This window comes from Lethenteron reissneri, chromosome 20, assembly GCF_015708825.2.
Source record: "Lethenteron reissneri isolate LAM-NWPU_2019-01 chromosome 20, ASM1570882v1, whole genome shotgun sequence".
Classification (NCBI taxonomy): domain Eukaryota; kingdom Metazoa; phylum Chordata; class Hyperoartia; order Petromyzontiformes; family Petromyzontidae; genus Lethenteron; species Lethenteron reissneri.
Window position 1 is genome coordinate 10,057,742 of NC_083798.1, and position 21,713 is coordinate 10,079,454.

General features: G+C 53.4%; 2 protein-coding genes across 7 annotated transcripts in view; both read left to right on the forward strand.

Moving 5' to 3' along the window:
• The window catches only part of LOC133344729 (myosin light chain kinase, smooth muscle-like), a 39,714-nt gene extending 30,444 nt beyond the window's left edge, over positions 1–9,270 (forward strand). For 2 of the 3 annotated variants that reach the window (XM_061554830.1, XM_061554829.1), the window contains exons 10-19: positions 821–974; positions 1,526–1,837; positions 2,131–2,145; positions 2,563–2,656; positions 4,134–4,337; positions 5,128–5,345; positions 6,220–6,343; positions 6,900–7,052; positions 7,787–7,910; positions 8,836–9,270. In XM_061554830.1, coding sequence (XP_061410814.1) covers positions 821–974; positions 1,526–1,837; positions 2,131–2,145; positions 2,563–2,656; positions 4,134–4,337; positions 5,128–5,345; positions 6,220–6,343; positions 6,900–7,052; positions 7,787–7,910; positions 8,836–8,961 — 1,524 coding nt within the window. In that variant the 3' untranslated portion in view covers positions 8,962–9,270. The remainder of the gene's footprint in view (positions 1–820; positions 975–1,525; positions 1,838–2,130; positions 2,146–2,562; positions 2,657–4,133; positions 4,338–5,127; positions 5,346–6,219; positions 6,344–6,899; positions 7,053–7,786; positions 7,911–8,835) is intronic. The other variant, XM_061554831.1, reaches the window with a different exon arrangement.
• Positions 9,271–15,627: 6,357 nt separating this feature from the next.
• LOC133344730 (formin-like protein 3) overlaps positions 15,628–21,713 on the forward strand; it is a 47,392-nt gene continuing 41,306 nt past the window's right edge. For 3 of the 4 annotated variants that reach the window (XM_061554832.1, XM_061554834.1, XM_061554833.1), the window contains exon 1: positions 15,628–17,178. In XM_061554832.1, coding sequence (XP_061410816.1) covers positions 17,041–17,178 — 138 coding nt within the window. In that variant the 5' untranslated portion in view covers positions 15,628–17,040. Of the gene's footprint in view, positions 17,179–17,913; positions 18,232–21,713 lie in introns of those variants that run through there. The other variant, XM_061554835.1, reaches the window with a different exon arrangement.

Sequence of the window (21,713 nt, forward strand, 5' to 3'; positions counted from 1 at the left end):
GTACATGCTAAGTAGATGTAAATATAACTGTGCGAATCCAGGCTGAGGGAATTATGCCACCGACGTATATTGCATGTTAGCCATGGGGGAGGAAAGACGACCCGTGGTTTTAATAAGGGGCCGTAAATCTTTATTTATCACCGTGCTGAAGATCCCTCCTTTTCGTTGTTTTTGGCAAAGACTTTTCCTCTTGCTTAATCCCCCAGGATTCAGACACAATGTTGAAAAACTGCTACTCATGGTTCGTCAACGATAGATGAAACCTTTTTAATTAGAAGCCCTGCGACACACGTGATAAGACGATTTTCCCTCCCTTCCAATCCGTTAAACCGAGAATCCGGTTGGATGTCTTGCAACGGCGGCCCGACCCTGCACATTAGATAACGGCTCGTGCAAGTGGACACCACAGAGCTACCTCCGAGATCCTTGTACCTGCCCTGCCGCTGAGGGTGACGTTTGTCGCACGACAGTCATGCCGGGCTGGACTTGGCGTGTCCACGGGCAGCTCCCCGGATGTTGAACCCAGGCTCCTTGGTGCCAGCTCGGTAATGGTGACCTCCAAGCCAACAAGGCCACCTCCTAAATTACACGCGTCACGTTTGTATTGTGATGAACCAGGTCGGGGTTAGGTGGGCGGTGGTCGACACTCTCGGCGGAGTGGCAGCCGACGGAGGGAAATGCGCCCGAGAGCACCTCCGCCATAAATCGGAGCGGCGAAATTATGTCGGTGGTGCAGATGGCTAGAAGGTATGGGGGGTAGGTCTTGATCTCGGCCATTGTTTATAGCGAATACGGTTGGTGTGTTCGCGTGTTCGCGCAGGTGGAGGAAGGTGCGAGGGTGAGGCTGGTGACGGACGAAGGGAGCGCCGCTCTCTCCATCGCGCCCGCGCGGCGCGAGGACTCGGGCTGCTACAGCCTCAGCGTCTCCAACGCCCACGGCAACACCACCGTGCCCTGCAACATCACCGTGCTGGGTGAGGAGGCCCTGGGGGGGCGACGGGCTAACCCGGGAGGTGGTGGCGGGAGGGGGGGCGGAGTGTTCATGGCATCACCGGGTGCACTGGCAGCCGGATAGATTTTCATTCCTTCTCCGTAAATCGCCGTGGGTGGATTCCGCTGTCAATATTTAGTAAACCTCTCCCATTAATAATGACTTTGGAGTCGGCAGGAGTGTTTTTAATAGACACTGTGTGTGACTCACGGGTTTGTAACGGGGCCTTTATGGGCCCTGGCTGGAGTTTCGTGCTGTATTATAAATGGATTAAGGCATTTGGTGCGTGCGCATTTCCACCGCGCAACGCACGAACCCAGCCGGCAGCTGCCCCGCTCTCCCTTCGCCGCAAACGCACCGCCGTTGACCGCGCATGCAGGCGAGATTGGACTTTTTTTAGGCAAACGCTTGGGGCGATTAATCTCACGGGAACTCTGCGAGCACAGCGGGGGATTGGGGAGCGGGGGGGGGGGGTGCCATCTCAAAAACGATTCACCGGCCGTGCGGCGGACGCTCGCCCGATGGTGCACGCAGATCGACCGGAGCCTCCGAGGGGCTGCCCCCAGGTGTCCCCGAGGAAAGACGGGTCGCTTGCGCTCTCCTGGTCGGGCCCGGCCGATGACGGAGGCAGTGCCGTGGAGGCGTACGTCGTCGAGGGCCAGCGGTGCGATGCCCAAGGCGGCGGTGGTGCGTGGACGGAGCTGAGCGGCTCCTGCGCCAGCACCTCCCTCACGCTGGACTCGCTCGAGTCCGGCAGCGGCTGGAGGTTCCGGGTTCGCGCTCGCAACGCGCACGGCCTCGGCGACGCGGGACCGGAGTCGCAGCTCGTCACGGTCGGGAACGCGGGTGAGGCGGCACCGCGCTCTTGCACGCGTTGCCACGCCGGCGTTAACACGCGCATGCCAAGTGCCTTGCGTGGTGATTTGTCGATTTAATGCGGCCCAAAGGTGTGCTTCGAGTTTTCATGTAAAATGTCAAAATGCAAATAGGAAATTTTAGGTCCAGCTTTTTGAGCTAAGTGCACTGGTCTACATAAGAGCCTGCTCGCTTATTTATGGATGCGATTTTTGGATGATCGGTACTTCTTGCCGGCGTGTTGTGTTTGTCTCGCATGCTCACGCTTTCGTGAACCTCGGCAGAAGGACCATTGAACGGTGAGCATCTTCGTTACAAAAACAAGAATAACACAATGCAATCTTTAACGGGCACAACATCACACAGACATCAATTACCGTGACTCTGAAATGCAGAGCCAAGTTTGGTGTCGCTCAAGCCAGGAGAGAGTTGTTGGGGGCCTTTAGGAATATGCCGGGCAGTGCCAGTCCTCTTTGTTGGTGTAGAGGAGGAGGCTGTGGGTCGCACTACTGTGGAGAGTTCCACTGTGAGCTGTAGTGCAAGGGGACAGGCGGGGAGAGAGATACAGTGGACGATTGAATGTAGAGGTTGCGGTGGCAAAGGCAGGCGATCTTTTAAGCATCGAGTCGAATCGCAACCCCAAGCACTGCCGCACGTGGCCTCGCGCTCACACACACACTGCCCTGAAAGTGATTTTGTTTTCCATTTGTGTGCAGATGAAGAGGAGAGCGAACCGGAGCACCACGATGTCGTGGTCAGAACCGACAAAAAGGTCATGGACCTGTTTGAGAGATTGGACAAACTTGGCACGTGAGTCCTCGCGCCATCGCGCAACATTGTGGACTCGTGGCGAGACTGAGCGTGGAGCGTGGAGCGTGGAGCAGGGGGTCTGCTCCAGGTTTCGCTATCATCGAAAGCGGAGCCCCACGAGCGATTCCGTGCAGTCATCTCCACTCCAAGCAACCTCACTTCCAGGGGCTCGAGAGAGGGACATTAAGCCTTGGGTGTAAAATAAAAAATATCTCGTGTATAACTATATATATTAATCTATATTTATAGATGCCCCTTTGGTGAAACCGTTTCAGTTACGAAATTACCACACACACACGTGCTTGGGGCGTTGTGTGTTCGTCCTTATTACAGAAACTCAATTCAACCATTTCAGTGCAACCATTATTGACGAGACTATTCGTACATTAATCACTTTATCTTCTCAAAATATTTCTAGGTTATAATCCATGTCCAGTAAGTGGCGTAAAATAGTATTATAAATATATCGTTCACAATGGTTGCATTCGCCCAGTTGATTTCTTTTTTCGTTGCTCCAAAAGGCTGCTTGGCATTAAAACCGCCGTGGCCTTTGCACGTGGGCTTGGTGGATAATCGGTAACCCTGGAGCCGAGCAGTGGAGGCACTTTCACGGAGGGGGTGTCACGGCGAGGAATCGAGCAGCACCCTTGACCGCATAAGCAGCCCCCCCCCCGCCCCCCCCCCCCCCCCATTAATTTATATTCGCAACCAGCCGTGAAATTGGCGCGCCGATTGTACGGTCGGAAAAATGCCGATGTCTCCGAGCCGCAGCCGCTTCTTCTCGAGAGCTCCGCGTGGTCGTCAACGGTTTGGTGGAGAGATCGTGGCAGGAGCAGTCCCGTGCACGAGACGTGTTTAAAATGCGCATCTTGTGTTTTCGGCCAGGTCTGTCCATGGGTCCGGTAACCCCTGAGAATGATTCCGCTCGTGGCATACCACGTCCAGCACACGCCTCGCTGTGGCTGTTGGTGCCAGCCGCGTGCCACCTCGCGGTCTCCCAGCGACGCAGAAAATATTTAGTCAAAATTAAGCCCTGGTTAGGCAGCTGTGCACTCTCCAATTAATTAATATTTGTTTTTCTCGAAAAAACGATTTTTACAAGAAATATATTTTTGGAATGAAATTATAATTATCATTTCAAAACGTTATCATTAATTGGCTTCAGATGCCACAACTTGTTTAAGCGGGGTTTAATTTCACACCGAGATATAGAAAAACATCACAAACCATGCTGTTGGTGAGCTGCCACTTTGTGACTGCTTCAACACGAGCACCTGCGCCTCCCTGTGCACACGTGCGTCTCTGTACGTCCTTGCCTTTGTAGGCGCTCACTAACTGCAAGTGCCCTAACAGTCCTCGAAAAGCTGATCTGTGTCCTTGTCCTCACCTGCCCACGTGTGCACGTGTTGTTGTGTGTGTGTGTGTTGTATGGTGTTTGTGTGTGTCGTGTCCTTGCGTGCTCTGCCCGTGAGCCCAGGGGCAAGTTTGGGCAGGTGTTCCGCCTACGGGAGAAGAGCAGTGGGCGGGAGTGGGCCGGCAAGTTCTCGCGCGCGCGCCGGCGCGAGGAGCGCGAGAACCTGCGGCGCGAGGTGGACATCATGAACAGCCTGCGCCACCCGCGCATTGTGCAGTGCCTTGCCGCCTTCGAGGCACCCACCGAGATCACCATCGTGCTCGAGTAGTGAGAGCTGCACGCACGCGCACGCAAGCGGTCTACGCTGACCAATCCGAGATGACTGGTTTTTATTTTGTCCAAATTTATTCAATTTTTGCTGTTGCCATGACATTATGAGATGGAGTGTCCACTCGCCGTTCTCACAGTGAGAAGTGCAGCGGTGAATCTGCCCGCTAGCGGCCTGTGCAAGATGCACGACCGAGATCTCCCGCACGTGACCTTTTACCCACACTAGGGGCACTGCAATTTTCCACGTGCCCTTTTGTACGTAACCATCATGCCACTTTTTTTATGACTTTGATCTGGATTTTAGCCACATCGAGGTTAAGAGCCTACATTCGGTCAGATGGTTTTTGTTGTGAAGTGGCTGCCTGGATTCGAACCCAGGATCTCAGAAAATGTTTTAATATATAGATGACAGGAATAACCCATGAGAGCAGAAACATGTATGTATGCTGGAAACAAATATATTTCCCAACACACACATGGGTGTGCAGCATTGCATGTAAACAGCTCTCAGCCTGGTTTCAGACCTCTGGCTCAAAAGACCTGACTGTGGCCTATTTGTCTTTGACACCACCAGCTCAAAGAGTTGAGGAAATGTAGCCATCCCAACAACGGGGAGCAGTGAAACCACTCATCGTTGCTTCACGAGACACTTCCAGATGGCGGTCCGCTTGAGAGGCCTTCATCCATCGAGAGCATAGGCCCTTGATGGATGATTACGAGAATGACGACGACGACGGAGGATTGCGAACGTCTCTCAGAGCCGTCGCCTTTGTGCGTTGTTCCGCAGCGTCTCGGGCGGGGAGCTGTTTGAGCGCGTGAGCGACGACGACTTTGAGCTGACGGAGCGCGAATGCGTCGAGTACATGCGGCAGATCCTGGATGGCGTGGGCTTCATTCACCGGCAGAATATCGTGCACCTCGACCTCAAGCCCGAGAACATCATGTGCGTGAACCGCACGGGCACGCGCATCAAGATCATCGACTTCGGCCTCGCACGCCGCATCGGTAAGTGGGCGCTCGCACTGCGCCGAGTGCATGGACACGACCGCGGGTCTCGCCCGCCGGCCAAAGGGACGGCGGTGGCGGCGGCGGCGGCGGCGGGCGCGTAACGGTTGAGCAGCCCGTCATTAGCTTGTGATACACCAATACGGAGTTTAGCACGGAATAGTGGCCTACCTCTATACTCGCGTGGCTCGCAGTTCGATTATATTTTTTAGTGATCTTTAAACTGGTCCTCGTCCGAGAACTTTAATGTTTTCTGGGCAAAACTCTTTCTAGTGGTACTTATTCAAATAATGCATCAAATCGTTTGTGGTAAGAACAGATTCTTAACCGTCATTTCAAAGGCGGTCAAAGCATCACGCACTTTCAGACGCACTTCTGCGGCCATCTGGAATGCTCTCCCTTCTTATATTAGGAAGCCACTAGAGCTATGCACTTTTAAATCTCGATTGAAAACTAATTGCTTTAGAACTGCTTTTTGTGCTTCGTTTCTCCGCACCTCTTATTAGCACGGTGGCTATGTACGGTGCTAAAGATGTTCTCCATACATACATACATTCTTGAACGACATTACTGTCTGGCCAGTGTATTGGACGAGACGGAACACGGGGAGGCAGGCAGTACGGGTTCTCCTCTGCAGCCCGCGCACAGCGCGTGGCTCAACGTGGTCACCACGGGGGAGCCCCTTCCGCGCGGGCGTCTATCCGGCCCAGCCGGGGGGGCCGCGTTTACGATTCTCTCTCTCGCATCCTTGCCGCGCCTGTCGATCGGGGAGGCCGGGGGGACCACAATACCGAACGCATGGTGACCACCACGACGCCGTCTCAGAGACGGCTCTGTGATGATGTTTTCCGTTCCTCGCTTTGTCCACTGGCAGAGCCGGGGGTTCCCCTGAAGGTCATGTTTGGAACCCCGGAGTTTGTGGCCCCAGAGGTCATCGCCTTTGAGCAGGTCACCTTCGTTACGGACATGTGGAGCATCGGCGTTATCTGCTACATTCTGTGAGTAAACGCCGCAGTTAATGTTCCAACCTAGTCCGGGCTGATCTCATCGCAGAGTCACGCGCTTGTGCCCGTGGGGGACATTCGCTTGTGCCTGGCTAACGCCGCCTTGTTGGGCACAACTGTGATGTCGTTCGTAATTGTTGTGCATTTTATGTCAGCTATCAATAGCCTTAAGTCTCGTAGTCATAGTCGTAGCAATGAAAAATGCAGTTTGTTATTTTAGACGTTGAATATGGACAAAAATGCCAGATGCATTTACTGGCTGAATGCATCTCAGTTGAACTGTTTGGTAAATGATTACTACAGGAGGAATCTCACATATCAAAGCACTCGTGACCGTATTGATATATAATGACAATCGAGTCATCCCACGCACAATCATTCATTGTTCACCGATGTATAGTGCCTGGTCACCCCATGCCCCCTTATCCCCCTTGTATGTACGCCCCTCTGTCTCCATGCCCTCATGTGTTTGTCTCCGTGTCTCTCTGTCTGTGCTCCCCGTATCATCCGTATCCCCATGTCTCTCCGTGACCGTGTTCCCCACTGGCAGGGTGAGTGGCATTTCCCCGTTGGCCGGCGACACCGACGTTGAGACAATGGCGAACGTGACGAGCTGCAACTGGGATTTTGACGACGATGGGTTCGCAGACATCTCGGAAGACTGCAAGGACCTCATCGGCAAGATGATCGAGAAGGATGTCAAGTGAGACCCCCCCTCTCCCCAGCTTGCATACCCCCACCCCCCATCTGAGCTCATTATCGTGATCCCTGTAAGACTGACAACCAAAAACTGAAGAACTTCATCATGTGAAACATCGGGCAATCGAGGAAATTAAGCAGTGTCAAGTTTTAAAGGAACTTGCGGATTTGCAAAAGTACAAATGAAAAGGAGGCATACGGTATGGTGCAAAGCAAATTTAAATGATTTTGTCCAAGCCGTTACCCTTTTCGTCCAGTTGCCCAATATGATGACCAACAGGGAAGCAGTAGTTATTATTAAAAAATAAACCTTCAATGTAACTGCGCATGGACCACACATCCCAAGGGTGACAGAATTCTTGCAAATGACCCAACTGGGATTACACACAGCAGCAACTTCGCCTTATCCCCCTTCCCGTACTAAAAAAACTTAGCAGGACCCTCCTAAAAGAAGTCTTGAGACTCAGTGAGGATTTCCTGGTTACACGAGTGGATTGTTAATGACGATGAAAAAAATAGAGATGCAATTATTGCTCCAGTGATGAAGGCAGCATCGTTGTCGATAAAATATTTGCCAAATCTGGCGAGATCCCTTCCCGGCCCGTAGGAGCGTTGTGATGTATTTTTGTTTTATGGCAAGGGGTTGGCGTTCCACGTGAACCAGATGTAATGAACTCGCGGTGGTAATTTAATCGAAATCTCAAACGCCGCTTGCAACGTGCGACGCCGCGCCCGCAGGAAGCGCTGGACCTGCGAGCAGTGCGTGCAGCACCCCTGGGTGCAGTCGAGTCCCGAGCGCTTGGAGCCCAAGCAGCTGAACAAGGAGCGCATGCGCAGCTACATCACGCGCAGGAAGTGGCAGGTAGGCCCCCACGCGCCCCGGCCCAGGAGGAGGACTCGTGCTGTGCGCTGCCACACGACATGTGGACACGCGTTGTTATATACTGCACAAAGTCTTATCGTATTGGAACCTCATTTGCCAGTAGCAAAATATGATAATAGTTTTTTTACTCGTTTATCTGGCAACAAAATTGACACCTCTTTTACAAGGAGTCATGTTTGCATTGACCACAATACCTGCAGTCGGAATGCAAACAAAAAACATAACTCTGATAATGTATGCATTACAACGCTAGGAAGAAGTTACTGGCAAATGAGGTTCCAATGGTGTAAATGCTTACCCCTAGCTCTCATACTCTGATGGTGCATTGTCCTTGAGTTGTGCCCCTTTTGGCGTCATATGGTCCAACACCATGTGAGACTAGGCTCTAAAGAAAGCGGTCTCGGGTGTAGACCAATCAATTTCAAGGACAGTGCATACATTATCAGAGTTATGTTTTTTGTTTGCATTCCGACTGCAGGTATTGTGGTCTATGCAAACATGACTCCTTGTAAAAAAGGTGTCAGTTTTGTTGCCAGATAAAACTGTATAAACAATTATCAAAGTCTTATCGTGTTTACCCTCCTGCGTGTTTCGTACATGAATCGCATTGAAACGTATGTAGCTCCCAAACTGCGTATGTATGGCTCGTACATAGCCTTTGTGCTAGAAGAATGGTTAATCGCTTATAACAGCATTTTTTCAAAAAGGGGCAACAAAAACTGCCGGCATTTCGTGAACCAACAAAAATTTTTTTTTATCCGATCGATAACAAATTAAAAATAATAGTAAGTCTTTCGACACTTTACGGTGGGGAACGATGAGCACGTGAACGTTCATCACACGAGGCGAGTGTAGATTTGTAAATGTGTTAATTGCTCGTTGTCGTCTTTATCGTTCTTTGCAGAAAACGGTGCACGCGGTGCGAGCGGTCGGGCGGCTGGCGGCCTTGAACGCGGCGCACATGGGCTCGACTAACGCCACGGCCACTCCGGCCTCTCCAGTCTCTCCGGTCTCGCCACAGTATAAATAGTGTCCAGGTGCCCCCCACGTCCTAGTAGCCCCCCCCCCTCTCCACGTCCTGGTTAGCCCTCCATACCCTGGTGGCTGTCGAGAGGGCTCCACCTGCCGTGCGTCGGACTCTTGGCACCCACAAATCACCGCCTGGGTAGTGCGCTGCAACGGAAGCCACCCTCGGTCAGCGGAAGAGATCTGACCTCGCTGCATGTTTTTAAAAGTTGTCATGTCCTGCTGTGGCCATGCGATGTCTCACAATCGACGATTGTCCGAATGTCACGAATACATCCTCTCTGCTGCTGACTATGCTGGACACTGGGCGTTATACGGGACAGGGGCAGTTGATATTCATCAGTGGCAAGCCATCCTCTGGGCTCCCTTAATGCTTTAACTATGCCCCCCCCCCCCCGGTTGCTCCACACGAGGCCCATGTTGAGTGGCCAAGGGGGCCCTCAACCTTTATCGTGGCTGCTTGACCCAACCTCTAAACTGTGCCCACGCATTTGCTGGACAATGTCGTGGGTAATCTTCACAGAGCCACCATCGGACCCTCGCGGTAGCCCTGATCTCGCCCCTGCTGCAGCCTTGAACGCCCTCCTTACCGCGGGGTCCACGAGCCCTGCCCCCGAGGGCTTGTGTGGCGTGCGAGCTGCTGTAGCCATGACTGTGGGAGATCGATCGCCTGCTACACTCGCCTTGACTCTTCGATCGACGAACACCGCCTCCCAGCTATGCCGGCTCCAGCCATGAAAATTCCGTCGTGCACTAATTTCTAAACCTCAACGCCCAACAGCTGCTGTGACTTGCCAACAATGATGCCAAATCGCATGAACACCTGTGTGTCCGTGTACATACGGGCACTGTACACACACAGTTGTGAAGCGGAATGTTAACTACGTAGGGAGTTTACGACCTCGCGTGGACAGGTTTTTGGGGAGGCGTGGGGAACATGTCAGATGAGGCTCCCCTCTGAGGTCGCCTTGTGGAACACTGTCTAAGGCCCCCCCAGATCTGAGACTGGGGTAAACTACCCCCCCCCCCCCCCACCATCCGTGTGCCCGCGGCGTGTAATTGTCGCACGAATTAAGTCGGTAAAAATGTCTCTATCGACTCGTTCTCAAAAATGCACTGCCGCATGTGTGCATGAAAACCTACCCACACACACAGCACGCGTGCTGTAGGACCCAGGGCATGTGTGATCACAATTGATGCCACCAAAATTGATGTCACCACAAGTTTTTCTCATTGTCTGTGTGCCCACGTTGTCTCACTGATATTTTTTTAAAATATTTTTTTTAATAATCCCCACGCTTGTACGTGCCTCTGGCCGCTAATATACCTATACATACCTGTAATTTGCATGTACATTATATAGTCTATCTCTCTTGTTCCCATATATGCCTATATTTTGAAAAATAAAGTTACATTATTTATCCAAGGGCATTCCATGTTCTACGGAGGTGGGGGGGAGGAAATCATCGATAGGTTTCTACGTGTGTTCTTTATTGGACTGAAACGGCTTTTGAATACTATACTGTATGTACTATATAGGTGTAGCGTAAGGTGATGTCTTGAGATATAATCCATCTCACTCGGGAAGAGGACAACTTTACTTTTCTGTAAGCGAATTTGGAAATAAAATTGACTGAATTCGTTGTGGGCATGACACAACGGGAAGTTTAATGGAATAATGGGTAGCAGTTGCCGTAATAATAACAATGTCCGGCGCTCAAGACGGATTGACAGTGGGAGCCAAAGGCGAAAACAGAGAGGCGGGACCGCCTTGGGAGACGGAGCGAGTTACTGCATTTGCGTGACCGTGAGAAATGGCGACGGCCTGGGGAGTCCTTCATCCCATCAGAAGCTATGACGGCTGTGCATGATAAGGAATCGCACTCCAGGTAGAGAGGGGTCTGTGCAGTGCTGGAAATGGGAATAGATCCGAGGAGGAACTTCACTCCACGTGGGTCTCTGTGCGTGCCTGGGTCTCTCTGTTAGTCTAGGTGGCTATCTGAAAGTCAAATAAATTTAACAAGAAAATATGAATCCTCGATTCCTTCCGTAACGCAGTCGGGGTTCAAATGTTCACTCCCACCACGGCGTTCCGTCCCATTCCCACCACCGCGTATGTGCAGAGAGAGGGTGGTGGGCGTGGGCTTTCATCTCGCCGCAACGAATGGACGTTCACATTATGTTCAAGTGGCGGGGAGGAAGGACAAGGGACGTGACTGTTTAACATTTGTACTTGGTGTTCGTAATAATAATAATTACTCCGCGTGTTGACTCGCCAAGTTTGAATCGCTGCCGTTTCTTTCCGCGAGCGAGCCGTGGCCGCTGCGAGACAGCAGAGAGCCCCTCCTGCCCGACTCGGAGCGAGGTGAACTCGAGCGGTGGGTGGTGCTGTCGCCATTCGCGTCCGCCCGCGGTGCTCGGTGTATGATGGACGCGAGGGGTGGGAGGGGGGTAGCGAATCTGATCCGAGTTGTGGTTAGCGCCAGTGGGGGGTGGGGTGGCATGTGCCCCCCCCCCCCCATGACCCGATCTAAATTAGGGATTTCGATCGGATCATTGTGGTTTATTAGTAATAAATCGGCATTTTGCGACCCCCCACTGCCACTGTGTAGCGTATTATTATGTGCCAGGGACTCTATGAGATGATAGGACAATAGTCCGAGTCCATAATTGTCAATAAGTAACGGCAAAGCAGTTATACGTGACTCAGAATTGTGCACAGTTACGTATACAGTACACGACTTCCCTGAAGGCAAACACCTTCAGCGAGCGCGATGCCGATCAACACACCCTCGATCGATGGCTGCGCCATCGCCGCACACGCGTCGAATAAAAAGCAAGGGACAAGTCCTTACTAACAACTCCTCTATCATTTTTCATTGCTGGAGGGGCTGCCCCCCCCCCCTACCTGAAAAATCCTGGCTCCGCCATTGGTTTAGCGCGACGTCCTCGAGCCGAGACCCAGCGAAAACGCGGAGCCACGGGCAACTGGCGCGTGACGGGCCTTGGCGCACGGCCACGCCGCGTCGGTACAAGTGGCTGATTGGCCACGTGGCTCTGGTTAGAAGAGAATAACAAGAGTGACTCGGTGATTCAGGTTAGGGGCCGTCCATTTAGTACATACGCATGGAGGGGTGGAGGGGGGTTAACCCAAACGTGTACGCTTGCGTATGGGCGAGGGGGGTTTACTGACAATGTACGTATAGGAAACGGGGTGGGGGGGGGGGGTGAAGCCTCGATAATAATTTGTCTCCATTGGCCTTCAAATGAGCCACAGTTCATCAGTGGCTTCAGCTGTCCGACAACAAGTACTGCCGTGAGAAGTGGGACTGTGGGAGGTGTCACTTCGTGTGCCACCGTGACCCCTGACTGCAGCTATCGCGCAGCTCGGCAAAATAAGTGGCCAAGGTACGCAAGTTAATTATTTAATGCAGGTGGACTATCTGTTTGCTTAAACACGTCAATGTTATTAATCCTTGATCGTTTCTGCGTGGATTAAATATCGGCCGTTCTATAGGATTCGGGGGGTGGGGGGGGGGTGCGCCAAGCTGTACGTACGCAGATGGGGAGGGGGGGGTGTAAATAGTCCGCGTGCGTACAGGGAGGGAGGGGGAGGGGTCAGGTTTTGACAGATTTCTGTACCTACTAGATGGATGGCCCCTTAGGCGCCAGTCCTAATGGTCGACTAATGTGTTTCAGGATCTGTATTTATACTGGAGGACTCCGATGGGCTATGAAGCGCTTGTTCACACATGTCCAGAGGCGGGTCAGCACGTGACAATACAAAAACACGATGGAAGTGCAAAGTATAGGCAAGGTGAACAAAACACTTTTAAAATATATATATACACAAATAAAACTCAACTATTTTGATATTACCAGGTAAGGGTAGGGCTCGTAGGTCAGCGATTTACTGCTCACGTGATCATTGAGGCGATGCTGCCCTCCTGTTGACAGCCCCGAGGCAGTGGTGGAAATTCCACATTCCAATGCAGGATGGCCAGTCGACCCACGGGGCAACCGCTGTTGACAGACCCCACACGGCGATGCCAACGACGGGAGGATTCGGCACGAACGCCAGAGCCTGGTGATGTTTCCTTGCTGGGAGTTCACGGCGCCTGACAGAGCGTAGCTCCTAAACCGCGTGTGTGGACACGAGCAGCAGCCCCAGCACCCCCACGCCCCCCGTAGGGGGGCCCGCAATAGAAGGGGGTCCCGAACCCCCTAAACCCATGCCTCGTGCTACTGGGTAAGCGGGAACTTGCGAGATCTCGATGCGCCCGGGAGCGATGCAGTGATGTGAAATGCTGACTGACCACCACGAGCCTGGAGGTGCCATACTAATCACGTGAGCTGGGAGAGGAGTCTTTCACTCCCGAGCGACCGCCCTGAGGACACGTCCAGGCTATTTGTCGATCCACTGCTGGATGAGTGCGGGGTTGTTTTGGAGGGTTGGGGGGGATATTTGACCATACTTCGCCACGCTGGTCAATGAAGGTTTGGTGAGTGCGAAGAGTATAATGGGGGGCATAGAAGTGCAGTGCAACACGCCTGTCCACTACGTGAAATGACTGCGCGTTGCACAGTTTTAGCGGCACACGCTCGTTCATATCCTTCCATATACTCCCATATCCTGCCCCATTAGTCGTTTCGTTGAATGCTAGTTTAATTGTTAAAACAACCAATATATAAAAGTATGAAGTATAAAACCCAAGTTGTGAGATAATACGTATAATGAATAAATATTTTATTTTTAAATAAACTTTTATTAAATCCTTTATATAAAGTTCACTTGCTTGCTTGCTTACGACCGTGCAAATCTTTCGGTCGTTTTTTAACCCACTTCCCGTGATCCAATCGAGCTGACATTTTGCACACAGACTCGTTGTGCGTGACAATTAATTTCGTGAAACATTTTTTCCAAAATTTTACACCTTTTAGGAATTTTTTTTATATTTAATTACCAATTGCTTAATGGTGGCGGACAATCATCTGACCCATAGGTAGCAGCCATCTCAAGCCAGAGGACGAGAGGACTCTAGCCGCCCGTTTCAAAGACCAATGTGGGCTGGGTTGTGGCCCATTGAACACGCATATAAAGAATTTATAGTGAAAAACTTTGTTTTTACGGGTTAATTTTTTTAAAAAATAAATTTGTTCCTGTCCACACATTTGCCCTGTGTGGCTGCTGGTATCTTGCGCCTGCCTATTGGTGCTGCATCTCTGTTGTAATTGTGGTTGTGTGGTGCAGATGGCTCCTGCACCAACAACAACAACCACAACATCAGCAGCAGCCCAGGAGTTGGCGGGCCACGTGATTACCCCGTCACCAATGTGCCTACCGTTTGTGCAATCCAATGGAAAGGGGTTCTCTTGTATACAAAGACAACGATCCCCCGTGTAGCCTTTAACAGACTGTAGGGGCAAGTGCTGTTAGCGAGTAGCACCTATGAAGGCCGGCACGGCACATGAGGCGGTGGGTGGCCAGAACCACGCCCGACCGCCTTTGTCTCCCCAGTGGCGATGTTTCCACACAAGGTACTTATTTGAGGCTGATTCGACCTAGGGGAGGCCCAGGACCGGTTCAGATAATTGTCACTGGTGTTGGCCTTGAGTGGGAATTGAACTCTGGACACGAGATTCGAAGCGCAGTGCGCTCACTGCAACACTACCGCTCCTCTTGTATACAGAGCTCTTAATAGCTTGCCGTGCCAATTACGTCGGAGTGTTTGGGCCCTTTTGAGCAATTGCCACAAAGAACGCAGATCGGAATGTTGATTACTAAAGGAGTTGACGTCCTCCCGTGGACAGCTTTTTGGGGAGGCGTGGGGCACATGTCAGATGAGGCTCCCCTCTGAGGCCCCCTTGGAACCCTGTCTTGCGTGGCTACGTCGCGGGTGTCGGAGCGGTGGTGTAGCGGTTAGCGCGCTGCACAATGAACCCGGCGACCCGAGTTCGATTCCCATCCACGGTCAACACCAGGGACGATTATTTTGAACCGGTCCTGGGCCACCGCCTAGGTCGGCTCGGTCTCAAATGAGCACCTGGTGTGACGTGTAACCCTCACGACTGGTGAAACAAAGGCGGGCTGGCGTGGTGTTACCGTGCCGACCTTCATAGGCGCTCACTAACAGCACTTGCCCTCCTAGTTTGTTAAAGGCGATATGGGGGATCTTTGTGAGTGGTGTTTCTCTCTTAACGAGTGAACTGTGTTCGCCCTTATACCTCTGATCGCCGATATTTCACAAGCTCGTCGTCATTGGTATACACTGCATGTCGCTGCATTGCCCTCTGCTGCCCGCCGCGGACCCACCTCACAGCAGCCTGCAATGCGTGCGTGGTGCCTGGCGCTCGCATATCGGCAGCAAGCAAGCAGGCTCTCAAACCTGCCAAGCCTGCTTAGCTTCTCAAACCCGGGGAGACCGGGCGTGATCTGATCATCAGAGGAATGCTCCGCGCTTAATTTCAGCCGGAACAGCAGGAATCTTGTTTCGGGAATTACTTTGGAACGTCACGTCCATCGCGCCTCATCCTTCTGTATGTTGAACTTCTTTCGCACCCTGTATGTAGGTAGCCAACAGCGCTAATGATATGAACATGTTCCTATGATTAAAGTATTGTACTATTAATATAGGATTATTGTGGATAGGCGTACCTGGTACTCTAGTGGAAGTGCATTATTGACACGTGTAGTTGTATATCGTGTTTGCGCAAATTGCGTCTCGTAATCGCCGAGGAATCCCAGACACGAGCTGGCGGGCAGCAGCAGTCGCCAGGCAGCGATGAGCCGGCGCTACCAACAATTGCCCAAGCTCCGCGGGCCTCTACGTATATTAAGCTGTTTTCATTCACTTGTCGGGGGGTTGCTGTGCGCGTGGGAGCACCCCTGGAGCCTTTCGCCGATAATCCTGACGACTCCCAAGCCGGTCTGGCAGCGTGAGCGAGAACGTGTTCCCTGGGTACGCGACGTATTAGTGAGAAATAATGATGCATTCGCTGTGATGTTGGGGCTTGAACAAAATAAGGAAGGGGGGGTGTGAGGTCGGGGTTGAGGGGGCAGAAGCAGCAATTGGACGACGGAACGGGGCCTCTCCGCCGCCTCTGACGATGCTGCGTAATGCAGCTGATTAATTCATGAGCGTTGATGCCCCGAGCCATCAAATCGCGTGGCCGCGTCGCCCCCCCCCCCCCCCCCCCCCAAACACAAATGGCAGCGTGTCTCAATCGAGCATGCATCACCTGCTTCGTCACCACCACTATCACCACCATCACCACCATCACCACCACCCGCACTTTACCAACGCTGAAGGGCCTCGTGGGGCCAGCCTCACTCCCATTACGTCATGGCAGCTCCCCTTCTCTCTCTCTCTCCCTCTCGCTCGCTCGCTCTCTACCTCAGACACGCTCACGATCGGCGCGACCGGGAAATCTGCGGGGTGCACGGCGCCCAGGGGCAGGGGGAGAGTGACGGAGGCAGAAAGGGAGAGAGAGCGAGAGCGGAGATAGACACACCCGCAGCCTCATTCACTTCATTCCCACGAAATAAAATAATATTAAGCGCCTCCCCGCGTCTCCCCCGCCTCCTGCTTACCCGGCTGCATCCCCACGCCTCCCCGCCCAACGCAGTCACGGCGCCCACGAGAACTGCTCCCTTCTGCCTTCTCTCCGCTCTTCCTTCTCTCCCTGCTCCCGCTCTCTGCCGCCCCGCGTCTTCTACGCCATGCGCCAGCTGCTGTAGGTAGGGGCGCGTCACCTCGGAAAGATGGGGCGCGCGCGCTGCGCTCTATCGCGCAGGCATGGCCCCGTCGGGGAAACGTGGAATGGGCGCGAATGCGACGAGAACCTGTAGCCCTGATATAAGAAGAGGAAGCAGGAGGAGGAGGTTTGGATGTCGCTCTGTGACACGGGATGCTGATCCCGCATTAGCGCCTCCTCTGTCGGGCGAGGTTCTCAGATCTCGCGCGGCTGCTCACTTGCGCTGTCCCGGGTGCTGCTCCCCTGGGAGCCGCTGGGCGCCGCTTGGAGCTCCTGACAGTCGCCGGGGAGCCGCTGTGCGGGGAGGCGCGCGGGAGGTGGTGCCGCCATGGGGAGCGCCAGCAGCGCCGAGGTGACCGCGAGCGGCAGCGGCAGCCCCGACACGCGCAGCCTGCACGGGACGCCGCCGCGACGCCTGCCCGTGCCCAGCCCCGAGGATCTGGAGGCGCGGTTCTCCGCGGTGCTGGTGAGGCCGTCGCGTGGCGGAGGAGCAACGATCGAGCAGGGAGTGGTGGGAGTGGTGGTGGTGGTGGGGGGTGGGGGTCAGCGTAGGCCCGCGTGTCGCGTGCGATGGTGGCGCAAGTGACACGGCAAAGTAGAAAGTCACAGAGTGCGACTGACTGCACGATGTTGTATTGGGATGTGCGCGTCTGCGTGTGGTATTTTCGATAGGTTGTTTGTCTTTGTGGGTGTCTGCCGGTGACGTATTTGCGTTTCGGGGTTTATGAGCTTGTGAGGGTGAATGTAGGCAAACGGCATTATCTTTTCATCAGCTGGGGAACGCTGTGTGTGGCAGCTACCTGGTCTATCGCTCCAACGAAGCTCCAGCTTCTTCTCGGCCACAGTTTGTGCCCTCCCTTGTTTGTATGCTTACGATATGTGGAGTCCTTTTCAAGGGACATCTACGCCAGTTTGAAACATTCAGACTGGCCTGCCTACGATCCGTACACATGCATTCATCCTAGTTTCAACCAGGTTGGATTGTGAGGATCTCACAGATCTTTGAAAGTTCAGGACACAGTCCTCTCAGTGAGCACCTCCGGCAGGCGGAGGCTGCGTTGTCTGAATCATGTAGCCCGCATGCCCAAGCGGATTCTGTTTGGCCGGATAGAGGGGGCTAAACAGGCGCGACACGGGCTAGAGTGCGGGGACCGGCTGATGCGGTACAGGAGGATCTGGAGCTGAGTGGACTTGCAGATGACCGGTGCCAGCGGTCTCAAGATTAGCCTCTGTGGAGGCGGTTTGTGAAAGACGTTGCTAGGCAGTTGGAGGAAGTCGCCCTCCAACAACAACGGAGGGTGGAGGAGCGGCGCTCACAACAACGAGCGGAGTGCCGGGCGCATAAGATACAGCAAGTTGGCAGAGTAGGAGCACAGGCGGTGTATCTGCCAGTCATCTCAGTCAGCCAACCCATGTCACCTGGGCCTGTCTCGTGACCTCCTGCCAGCAGAGAGCCATCAACACTTAACGTGGCCTCAAAGTGACCTCGCGGCTTCTTCGTGGCGAATGGCGGCTGTCGGTACGGGTTTAGGTGTGTTTGGGCTTCTCTGCTCGTTCTCCGATTAATTACAGTGTATGTGTGTGTGTGCGGAGCAGTGGCAATACGAATCCGACAATCGGAGTTCGATTCACGGCACGGCTAACATCAGTGGCGAGTGGTATAAGAACCGGCCCTTGCGTTCCCCTAGTTGGACTCGGCGTAGGTAACTCAAGCCGCCGTACAGATAGATGCAATAATGCGTTGGTGTACTGCCCTCTCTTCCGAGTGCGACTTTACAATAGCTGATATTCCCACGCAAGCAGTCTCCTCTATTCACGTCAGAACCGGGCTCTCCACCCACCCAGCCACCCCTGCTCGCGAAACTCGTACGCTGTCGAAATGTGACGACACGTGTATATTTGCAGAAGGTATTTGAGTACCTCGGGTCACGAGCAAACGAGGCTCATCCTGGTCTGTCGGGATCTCACCTGGTTGACAAAATAAACGTGACGGTGTGAGTGGGTGGGCGTCACTGAACACGTGTATGTGTGTGTGACTTTGCAGGTGTGTTTCTCTGTGGGTGTCTATGTGTGCACTGGATTGTCTCTCTCGGTGAGTGTGTGGCCGTGTATATGTTTTGGGGTAACGGGGCGGTGTGTGCGTTTCTTTACATTTACCGTGGATGCTTGTGTCTTTGTCTTTGTGGGGAGCGGTTGTGTAGCGGTCAGCGCTACACAACCGTTACGAACCCGGCGCCCGAGTTCGATTCCCGCTCACGGCCGACACCAGTGACGATTATATAAACCGGTCCTGGGCCTCAAAGGAGTATCTGGTGCGATGCGTAAATATCACCACGAGGGAGACAAAGGCGGCCGGGCGTGGTTATGGCCACCCACCCACCGCCTCGTGTGCTGTGCCGGCCTTCATGGCACACTGCATCAACAGTCTGTTAATGCTACACAGAGGATTTTCGTCTTTGTGTGCACGAATATGCGTGTGGGGAGCGGTGGCACTGTGATTAGCGCACTGCACTATGAACCCGGCGAACCCAATTCAAGTCCGACTCACAATGAATCAGGGCGACTCTGCCTTAACTGAGCACCTGGTGTGGTGTGTAGTACACATGATCACTGGAGTGACAAAGGCGGCCGGGCGTAGTGCTGGCCACCCACCCCACTCACCTGCCGGTGGCGGCCTTCATAGGTGCTGGCGAACAGCGAGTGCATTGTCTGTGGAGAGAGAAACGTATTCACGGCGCGAAGCTGCGAGCGAATGTGCTACCACATCTCGCTCTTCGCGTCCCAGTCTCGTCGTCGCTGTTGTCGTCGCTGTTGTTGTTGTTGCTGCTGTGTTCTCACAACCACAACGCGATGCCGCTGAAGGGGAAAGGCTTCGCTGGAGCACAGCGCTCACTCGGCGCGGCGCGGTTTGAAACCGCGAGGAGCGTGGCACGTGGCTGCGTCGCGTCGAGGTGTCGATACACAGTCAAAGGCCCCCCGCCCCGCGTACAGGCCGCTGCTGTGTTCACGCGCCACGGATCCCCCCCATTGTAAAGTCGCCGGGTAACTGGCAGAGCGGCATCATCCGTGCAACAAATCAAAATACTGTCAACTTAAAGACTTTAAGTTTGGCCGTTGAGCAAAGTGCTGTGAGCGAGTAAATATTAAGGATGACTCGGCCTGAAAGTAAATAAATATCAGCACCTGGCCAAACCACCGACTCGCGCACTGCTGATCCGACATTAATACGGACTCTCTTCCAAAACTTGCCCCAGCAGTCTATGAGGTTATAGGTGGTGTGTTTGTCTCATACGTGGGTATACACACGCGCACACACACGAGCCGATTAAAGAGACATTCCAGTGAATCGACGTATATTTTCAACGTCGTTGGCGTAGTAATCGCGTTCGAACGACAAATACATCTTTAGCAGGCTGACGTTTCGGGCGATGGACCTTCAGAGCACTGGAAAATGCCAACGTTGATGAGGTTTTGTTTATTTGCGCCTGTACACCGATGTCAACACAGTCTCGTATGGCTTATGTCACGGCTTGACAAGTCCAAGCCAAATTGTCCAGGACAAAAGCACGGCTGACTGTTATTATTTTGACTGCGCTGAGTCTAAGCGACGTGTGAGCGTTGGACGCACAGATACGACGTCTGTGGGCTACCAGGACAGTCAAGACACCAAGTGAGGCCTGGACGGAGAGGCATACAGAGAAACACAGGTATACAGAGAGACACACAGACAAACAAAAAACAAAGATCCCCCGTATAGCTTTAGCAGACTGTCGGGGCAAGTGCTGTTCGCGAGCACCTATGAAGGTCGGCACGGCACACGAGGGGGTGGGTGGCCAGCACCACGCCCGGTCGCCTTTGTCTCCCGAGTGGTGATGCTTACGCACCGCACCAGGTGCTCATTTGAGACTGAATCGACCTTTGGGAGGCCTCGGATTGGTTCAGATAATCGTCACCGGTGTTGGCTGTGAGCGGGAATCGAACTTGGGTTGATGAGTCTGTAGCGCAGCTTGCTAACCGCTACACTACCGCCCCCCACGCCACACAAAGCACACATTGACAGACTGAGAGACACAGAGAAACGTACAGAAATATAGAAACACGTAGAAAGACAGAACACACGTAGACAGAATGATACACGCAGAGAGAGAAACACAGCAACATAAAAAACAGGCCTAGACATACAGACACGCTGAGAGACAGGCACAGAGACACGGATAGAGAGAGAACCATGAAGATAGGCACGCATCAAGGTAGAGAGAGACACGGACACACGCAGGGACACTTGGGATGCCAGATCCCGTGCAGATCCCCTCGTGGCACACGCGTACAGATGCCACGTCCAAGCCCCTGTACGGAAGACGCTCCAATCGGGACCTGCCTTTTCCCGCCACCCCATGGCACCTCGTACCCCGAGATTTAACGCGGCGACACTGAATAAAGCGGCTCTGCCGACGGGGGTGAAGAATGGTGGAGCTCTAGCAAAGGGTTGGGGGAGGGGGGCTCCATCATGAGCGTGCGTGTCACAAGCTGCTCGCCCGCTCCTCCCGATCCATCACGAACCTCCACTCGCCATCCGTCCCGGGGCTGAGCGCGAGGCTGTGCTGAGCGCGCGGGCGCCGTCCCTGTTACCATGACGAAGTTTGTTCACGCATTGACATCGTCATTGAGTCTCATGCATTGATTGCAGGAGGGGGTCCTGCCAAGTTGTCGGGGTAGGCGGGCGATGATTGCTACGTATCGTACAATCCATTTGAGAAAATTGCGGGTGATGTTTTACATTTTTTGTCAATATTTGGTCAATGACGCCAGGATGTGCTACTCTTCCGAATAACGTCGCGGGATCGTTAACCTCCACTGTGGAGCAGGCGGCGCATTGTATTATATTTTTTACAGCTGACACACCCGCGGTATTAATCTGGGCTGCCGCTGTAAATTCGAACCGCAACAAGCGGCTAACGCGGTACCACTGGGCCACGTCCATTCGCACGGAAGGAGGGGAAA